This window comes from Haliotis rubra, unplaced genomic scaffold (assembly GCF_003918875.1).
Source record: "Haliotis rubra isolate DU_JTF1 unplaced genomic scaffold, ASM391887v1 Scf137, whole genome shotgun sequence".
In the NCBI taxonomy this organism is placed as follows: domain Eukaryota; kingdom Metazoa; phylum Mollusca; class Gastropoda; order Lepetellida; family Haliotidae; genus Haliotis; species Haliotis rubra.
This window is the reverse complement of record NW_025765303.1, coordinates 1,597,122-1,606,795: the sequence shown is the minus strand read 5'-3', so window position 1 is coordinate 1,606,795 and position 9,674 is coordinate 1,597,122. Positions and strand designations below refer to the sequence as shown.

At 41.7% G+C, this 9,674-nt stretch overlaps 1 protein-coding gene across 1 annotated transcript; it reads left to right on the top strand.

The window, feature by feature from the left end:
* The first annotated feature begins 451 nt into the window (after positions 1-451).
* LOC124268265 lies at positions 452-5,390 on the top strand. The gene is made up of 3 exons (XM_046703298.1): positions 452-619; positions 3,428-3,809; positions 4,373-5,390. Exons 1-3 carry the CDS (start codon positions 464-466, stop codon positions 5,317-5,319), a joined length of 1,485 nt encoding a protein of 494 aa, XP_046559254.1. The 5' UTR covers positions 452-463; the 3' UTR covers positions 5,320-5,390.
* The last annotated feature ends 4,284 nt before the right edge of the window (positions 5,391-9,674 follow it).

Below are 9,674 nucleotides of genomic sequence, written 5' to 3'. Positions count from 1 at the left end.
TATAGAGGATGAGTTCCATGTCATGTTTGTATGCACCCAGTATCTAAGTTTGCGAAAAAAGTATATGCCATTTCTTTCACACACTGTTATAGATAAACATTCACTGTCAAATTTGTTAAATTCTAAGAATATTATGACCATTAAGTCTGTAGCAATGTATCTCAAACATGTTTTACTGTGCGTAGCCATAAATGTAACCATGTATGAAACCATATGTTCACGTGACTTGCAAAGTATTCTGTAACAACATTAATATTGCTTATCAATGAAAGATTCCTGCGTCGAGTTGACATCATGAAAATCAGTCGGCATTTGGTTATTGAAAGCTTTCAATATACACATACATTTCTGGTAGTTCAGGGTAGGGTCACGATCGCCGATAAACGACCTCGCCAATGGGTTAGATAAGGGGCGTAAAGGACAGGTTTTCAACAGTCTCCCTCGGGACTGACAAGGCTTTACAATGCTGGCAGCTGCTCTCGTGATTCTAGGCGTGGTCGGAGGGGCGTGGGGCCATGGGTATATGTATGACCCCCCGGGACGATCAACGATGTGGAGATGGGGGTTCAAGGTGCCAATCAACTACAACGATAACGCGCTCAACTGTGGTGGATACTCTGTAAGTATTAGTGTGAATGAGTGAAATTGTGTTATTGCCGCTTTTAGCAAAAAAAATCATGGCGGAGGACGTCTAGATTCAGCTGCAAATGTTGTTCTTATGGCAGGATCTAACCGGGGGTTATGGGTTTGAAGCGAGTGCATGCTTTAACCAGTTAGCTAGTCACCGCCACTGTAAATCTCAGTATTTTATGGGGGCGGTGGGGTAGCCTAGTGGTTAAAGCGTCCGCTCGTGATGCCGAAGACCCGGGTTGGATTCCCCGACATGTGTACAATGAGTAAAGCCCATTTCTGGTGTCCCCCACCATATTGCTGGAATATTGCTAAATGCGGCGTAAAACCAAACTCACTCACTCAGTATATATGAGAAGACAATGAGCACTGTACCCCGCTAAAGTTGACATTAGGAACTTCACTCTGACCGTGTGGTTATATATTCAAATTAGCGAGGTTAAAATATCTGCTGATAACCAAGATCTCTACTGAAAACATGGCTTATCTCCTCTATTAATTTGGTGAACCCCCTTGACCGGTTTCGGTCAAGGAACACCAAATATTTATCGCGAGGTATTGAAACAAGGACGAAAAAGTACCGCCCTGTATAACGCACTCGCTTGGTTCGAATAAAAATGTGTTGTAAAATTATATCCCAGACACATTCAAAGGAACCTTTAGTTTTGTTAAGGTTATTAAAGTTTCGAGTGAGTGAGTGAGTGAGTGAGTGAGTGAGTGAGTGAGTTTAGTTATTAACACATTACACAGACAAAAAAAAAGATTTGTGGGGTTATTAAGAAGTTCCAACAGGCAAAATTTGATGGATGGGGCTTTTAAAAGGTTTCACAGGCAAAATGTGATGGACGGAGCTATTAAGAGTGAGAGTTTAGTTTTACGCATCTTTCAGCAATATTCCCGCAATATCACTGCCGGGGACACCAAACATGGGCTTCACACATTGTACCCATTGGGGAAATCGAACCCGGGTCTTCGGCGTGACGAGCGAACGCTTTACCCACTAGGCTACCCCACCGCCCCAGGTATTAAGAGGTTCCACTGGCAAAACGTAATGGATGGGGCTATTAAGAGGCTCCAGAGGCAAAATTTGCTGGGTGGGGCAGTTAAGAAGTTCCACAGGCAAAATTTGATAGGTGGGGGCTATAAAGAAGTTCCACAGGCAAGATTTGATGGGTGGGATTATTAAGAGTTTCAACAGTTTCAAATGTTTGGTTACAAGTATGAAGCTCTGAAGATCTTTAATTAATCACGATTTACATTCGTTTGCGTGTTGTTCAGGAAGTTTCTGTGTTCTGTTACTGATCGAGTCAATCTGACAACCCAGTAAATGACGCCTTGAACATTCATCTTTGCAGATAAATCTACAGACGTATATTTCATTCACGTTTCACCCCAGTAACATCATGCAGCAACAACAACTACTACTACACGCATGCAGACGAACGAGCGCGCGCGCGTACGCACGCACATACGCACACACGCACACACACTAATTACTTTGTACAAAGCCGATAAAGATAGTAACTCGAAGTAAAAATGAAGGTTTATGGCAGCGTCTTGCCTATTACTGTTCATATGTAGTGGGGGAGGCTTTTTTACAATTGTTCTCAAATTGAAACCTGTACAGAGTTGGTTTCATTTCAGCAATAGAATCATGTCTTTTTTATATAACCCGGCAGATGAGTATTGCATAACCTTCGTCCACAAATCGGGTGCAGTGACAATGCCATTCATCAAGCCCCCATCAATCGATGCTGACTACCCGATCAATTTAGCCACCTCTTACGACAAGTGTCATGTACAGTGAAGGTTGTGTGGGACTATTCCTTACACGTCTTTCATGCGATGCATTGAATACCGTTTTCTCCACATCGGACCTATGATGTTTCAGCGTAGCACAAATGAATCAATTCAATTCAAATGAATCACACAACAAACTATTGTTAAGACCGAGCGACCAAATACAACACTGTTCAATGTAAAAAGAGTTGAATGTGGCTTTTTGCCCTTATATTTCAAAATGTCATAAAGTGTTTCGAACTGAAACTAGGTGTTGACATATCTGAGATGTCATGTTATCTGTTTGGCTGAGTGTCCGCCTCTGGGAGGTGTGATAAAAACTGGTTTGTGAGGACTGTTGTTCCTCTCAACCACAGAATGCAGATAGTGCTTAATCCTAAACATAACGGGATCAGTCACACGGAATAATACTCAGATGGAAAAGAAAGATAACTATGTTTGGTTTGGTTTAACTCGGCACTCATGAATCTAACGCGAATGACGCTGTTGCTTTTTATCAACTACAGGCGCAAACAATGAAACAATGAATTTCAATTATCATTTTATTTGCAAGCATTTTATGGGACAATTATTGATATATTTCTATCCGTTAAAACCCGTAAAGACCCGTGATTGTTAACCCGAAGCTGCAACTAACGGGATGGGATGGTCAGACTCTCTGACTTGCATAAAACATATTATCGTATCCCAGTTGCGTAGAACGATGCTTATGCTGTTGATCACTGGATTGTCTGGTCCAGATTCGATTATTTACAGACCGCAACCATATAGCTGGAATATTGCTGAGTGCGGCGTTAAATAACAAACAAACACACCTATCTATCGGTCAAGTCATTTTGTGCAGCAGAGGTTGATGAGACCTAATATCTGTCCTGAACTTCGAAATACCATGGGAATAAAACATCTTAAGTGTAAATACTTCGGGAGATAACTAGGTATCGCCATCATTACTTTGACCTCTATGAAATGTATATGCTAATTCATGAATTACCTCCAGAACCTCTGGTTTGCCGAGCACGGACAATGTGGAGTCTGCGGAGATCCCTATGAACAAGCCCCTCCTCGCGACAACGAAGCTGGCGGAAGATACGGGCTTGGGGTTATAGCCAGAGGGTACAAGACCGGGCAGGATCTCCCTATCACTATTGAGATCACTGCCAACCACGAGGGATACTTCGAGTTCCGGCTTTGCAAGAATGACGACGTCAAGAAGGTTGTCACTCAGGCATGTTTAGACCAGAACCTCCTTCAGCTGAAGAACGCCAACGGCACGAGGTATTATCTCCAAAGATCTCAGTACGGGAAACTTTACCTCACTGCGTCACTTCCGGTCGGATTAACGTGCTCCCAGTGTGTTCTTCAATGGAAATGGGTTGCAGGTAATATATATATGCGACAAAGGAGTGTAGTTTTAAGCTGCTGTCATGATAAGATTTTACTTCACTTGTGCCCATATGTCGAACCAAGCCTTGGCGTTATGTGCCAATGCATAAACCAGAAGAAAATGGTGATTTTGAATTTCAGTCACTGACTGAAAACACGATAGAAGCCTCCTTAAGATATCATTTGGTACTCCATAGGGAGGGTTATTTGAATGTGACACGTGAACATATCTGATTAACTGCTTCAATCCAAATATTATCAAACAATGTTCCCAGGCAACACGAGCATGTTCAACTTCATTTAAAGCTACTATAAATAAGCACACAATTCAACTACGCCAACTGCCATGTAACACCCTTGAAGATCCGGGTTAGAATCCGGGTCTTCAGCAGCCTATGTTTGTCGTTAGAGGCGACTAACGGGATCACAATGCGTGAAGCCCATTTCTGGTGTCCCCTGTCGTGATATTGCTGAAATATTGCTAAAAGCGGCGTAAAACTAAACTCACTCACTCACTCATTATCGTTGTAGGAACGTTGACGGTATCGCTATGTTGTAGGCAACAACGAGGGTCGTGATGGCAGCGGCCACGAGTGCCGGGGATGCGGACCACAGGAAGAGTTCTTCAGCTGCTCCGACATTTGCATCGGCAACTGTGGTGGGTCCGGGACACCCGTCCCCGTGACCATTCGGCCCCAGACACCCGCCAACACCCTCCCTCCACAGACTGTGAGACCCACCCAGTCCCATGTCGACACTTCCAGACCTACCTTCAGGCCCACTGTCGTGACACAGCCACCGACGGTTAATACCCCTAACTATGGCGTCTTCAGGACGTGTCACGGAGTCAACAACTTGGCAGGCCTTGACCAGCTTGACCAATGGTGCAAGTCCAATTGTCAGAAAGGAAACTGCCCAGCAGCCGTATGCGATTGTCCGGACGCATTTGGTCCAAGATCAACAGAGGGTAGGAAGACAACTGCACGCCCCGTCACCACACCGGTACACACGCCACAGGTCACGGTTCCTTCCGTGGGACATATTCCAGCGATATTCCATTCCTGCCACGGTGTCAATCTTTGGGCAGGATTTCCAGCCCTGGATACATGGTGTATGGAGAACTGCGCTAAGGGTAACTGTCCATCTGTCCAGTGCGACTGCCCCGATGCATGGGGACCTCGAACCTTACCTCCTGCAACGGCACGACCACCGGTTAGACCAAACCCGACGTTGTTCACCATGCCCTCAACTCAAAGAACGCCAGCCCCTACCCCCGCCCCGACCCTTAAACCGCTGCTGACTCCAGGGCAACACCCCTTCCTCACTAACAGTCCTTGGGTACCAATCCAGGCTACCCCGTCCCGCCCTCCCGCCACGGCTGGAAACGTCGACTCCAGCAGATGCCACGCCATCAACAACTGGCGGGGGATTCCCCAGCTGAACGACTGGTGCAGGCTCAGCTGCAGGCAGAGTTATTGCCCGGATGTGTATTGTCGATGTTATTAATATAGTCTGTTTCATTGTATGAATCATAGACATCTTACGCCGAGGCCTTTTCAAAGCAAACTGAAATAAAACCTAAGAATAACGGACTTTGAATCGAGCTGTGGTTTTCTATTATTGTACGGTGAAGCGCTTTTCATTTGGACCTCGTTAGCCCAGAAATACCTTTTCCCCTCCAACGCGATTCAACTCTATCTTCAGACATGTTTATCCCTGAAGATAAAATGGAAACGCGAAGGAAGGAAATTCGTGTTTTATTATATTGACATCCGGATTTCTTTATATACTACTGTACACTGCTGAACTTCACTTCTTTATCAATTTATATACATACATAAATATTGTGCATATTCTCACTCACACACATGCTAACATATTACAAAACACACATGGGTCCATTATGTAATTAAGCTTTCTAGCACTATTTCTTTGCCCTTTTTTAACACATTGCTCACACACGCGTCATAGTGAAGCATTATGGTAGCCTTTAAGCTTTGCACTCTCTACAAAGCCGAGCAGGTATTCAGTGTCATACATACATGTTGATCAGCTCAGTTGAGTGCAAATCATGTAAACGTTCCCCCATGACTGAATGAAGCGATCGGGATATAGTTGTGTGACATTTCACCAATAAACAGGAGAATTTACAAGACAACAGACCTCCCATCTTCGTTTTACTCAATAAAATATTTACTCACTTTTTAAAGTTTTAACTCGGAATCACAAAAGGTCAAGGTACAAACTTTGCAAGGAGTATAATCTAGATTGGTCACAATCATAATTTAATCTGTTATGGATCAAATTTGATGTTGATCAAGAATCTAATCCAGACAATAATCATTCTGACAAGGTTGGGAAATTTTAGCGAGAGATGAAAACTTGGGAACCAAGACTGCTAACACCTTTGGGAAGAAATGTTGTGTTGAAATCATTATTACTGTCCAAATTAAATTATCTCTACTCATCTATACCAAGCGCATCTAATGACATGATTACATCTTTTCAGAAGAAATGCTTTCATTTTATTTGTAAGGGCAAGAAGGATAAACTTAAAATAAAGGTTGCTACCACCACTGCTGAATATGTATGTTTCAATATTCCAATAGTAATAAAATATTATAAAATTCCCAAAACCTGCATGGATTAAAAGACTGCTGTGTGACAATTCTACATGGATGGAAAATGCTTCACGGTGTATTCCAAATATTCATAGATTATGGCTTGCTGATGGTGTTTAAATACTCATGCCAATAATGGTTGTCACCCCCTTCAATTTTTTATTGGAGAGGGTGTGTGGGGGTGGGGTGTGGTTTTGGTTGGGGTGGGGAGGGGTGTGACAACCATTATTGGCATGAGTATATTAGATGTATGTTACCCAATGTTTCAAATAGATTCTGGAGGGATGTTGTGGAGGCATTGTCTGACTATCTAAAAAAATTTGCTATCAGAATGAAGCTCATAGTACAGATGTCCTAAATCAATCACTCTGTGGCACAACAACAATATTTTGATTGGCGGCAGAACAGTCTATCACAGAAACCTTGGAGAAAAGGGAATAACACACTTGAGAAATACAGTAAACGATAACGGTAATATATTATCTTTGAAAAAAACTGAATTATAAATATGATATAGATGTTGATTTTCTTTCATGCTTAAAAGAGTAATAATTGAATATATAAAAAGAGAAATTTCACTTTTAAACATGTGCAAAACATACTTACCTGCCCTATTTTACCCTTTAATATTTCCAAAATAGCTAGTAGTAAACATTTTTATAAAACACTATGTCAATTTTGATTTAATAAAACAAATGGCCAATTTCTTTAAATTGGAAGAAATATTTGATAGAGACTTCCAACAGAACGAATGGGAATTATTGATTTGATGGCAAATCGATGTACTCAAAGCGTTAATCTAAAATGGTTTCAGTACAAGTTAATTCAGGATATTTTGACAACGAATAATCACTTGCACAAGATTGGATACATTAATGCATTGTGTGTTCGTTTTGTAAACATGTGCCCGAGACTGTTATACATTTATTATGTGATTGTACTCATCCCAAAAAGTGTGGAAAGAGTTAGCTAAATGATTAGGAAAGTTGGCTGAAGGATACATTGATTTAACACCAGAAGATATTATTTTGGTTTCACGGGGAGAAGTAATAACCCACTTAATGCCATCTGTCTAATGGTGAAACAAAATATCTACAATATGATCAGAAAAGAGAAAAAACAATTTTAAAAGCATCCAAAAAGAAATATGAAGTTACTTTCAGTCATGCAAATGCATTTCTTGTACAAACAATAACCAGTCCAAATTCTTCGCATTTCCACACACTATTTTTAGGTTTGTGAGCTCAATATTCACTTGTAAACTTCAAAGAGTATAATGTAATGTAAGAAATGACTTATGCCTTGCAGGTTATTAGATACAGTCGATACAACATGAACAGTACTTTGTATCTACGTATACCTATGTATATGTAAACATCTGCTGGAAAATAGTGGGTAATGTAAAAATGACTTATGCCCTATGGCTATCAGATATAGTCAAACTGACTGACTGAGTTTTGTTTTACGCCGCTTTTAGCAATATTCCAGCAATATCACGGCGGGGGACACCAGAAATGGGCTTCACTCATTGTACCCATGTGGGGATTCGAACCCGGGGCTTCGGCGCGACGAGCCAACGCTTTAACCACTAGACTACCCCACCGCCCAGATATAGTCAAACCTATATTAGCTGCACTTCATATATAATATGAACAATATTATCAACCTATGCATACTTATGCCCATGTTAACATATGAAAAAAAATAAACATATAATTAAAATACGCACGCACGCACGCACGCACGCACGCACGCACGCACGCACGCACGCACGCACGCACGCACGCACGCACGCACGCACGCACGCACGCACACACACACAAAGAGCCGCAACTAGATGGAACGTCAGCAAGGCTCATCACCTGGTAGGATATCCTCACCAGACAGGGTGGCGGTACAAATGTGGAGTTTCTAATTTTACAACGAAACCCAGCTTTCCGTGCGGTGGACAAAGCTCTTCAAGCGTTCGTAAAAGGACTTAGAATCGTTCGTGTTGATTCTGATTTCATATTTTTGAAAGCAACTAGAAAAATGGATGCATTAGGCAATCTTTCCTAAGGTATGGACCGAACCAGGAACGGGTTATATCCCCGACTACGTCATAGTTGCACCATAGTTCCAAACGACAATCATCAAAGTGAGTGAGTGAGTTTAGTTTTACGCCGCTTTTAGCAATATTCCAGCCATATCACGGCGGGGGACACTAGATATGGGCTTCACACATTGTACCCATGTGAGGAATTGAACCCGTGCGTGACGAGTGAACGATTTAACCACAAGGCTACTCCACCGCCCCTCAATCATCATAGAATAAACATGTGGACATCAGTGTGTTATATACGCTAAACACTCAAATAATGATTCTCCACAATTACCAGTGATTTGTATGAGTACATCATTAAATGCAATCGCCTTATTATTTGAAGTGCATTTATTTGGATACGATGAAATATTAACTTGAAGTTTTAAAGAGAGTGTGCACCTGATATTTCGATTGTATAGACGACACTGTGAATGTTTAGATATATATTTTTTCTCACACACCCTGAACCATATCGTTTCCCTTTCTACCTAGCCTTACTGTAATGCTAAATCCCAAACGAAGCAAGTCCAAAATATTAAACCTCACTGGAACGCCTTTTCAATTTAAATGTGTTTCTTTGTTTTTATCAAAATTATGAATGAATAAATATCCTTTCAGAAAGTATGCGCCAGTCAAGGCTGCAATAATAATGTTTTACATCAACATTTCAACACGAATAGGCTATCATAAACGCCTTAATTATATCAATATACCCCGTGGAATATATACAATGTCATCAATACGTGTTTAATCTTTACTATACGTCACTTGAGATTTACCGCTCAACGCATGAGTAGTTTACAAACCTGCTTCATCACGTTTGAACTCAACGCCGCATGGGGCCAAACACAACGTCATTTGCTCTCAGCGGCGCCACGGCTGACCGATTGAACACCTTTCCAGCACAATATGTTCCCGATTTCATTTGACGTCGATTGTCATACTTCTATCTGTGTTCTCTTAGTGTACAGGTCGTCACGGCTACCGAGTAAATGTTATTCCCGGCACTCTATATGTTGGGTGTGTGTGGAATGTTAAGTGCCCAAATGCGCAGTGACGCATTTTAGTACATAACACAAATGACGAATGCTTGGGTCACGTACAGACAAACGAGATTGACTTCTTTGCGTGACATTCAGAAGTTGATATGATGAACA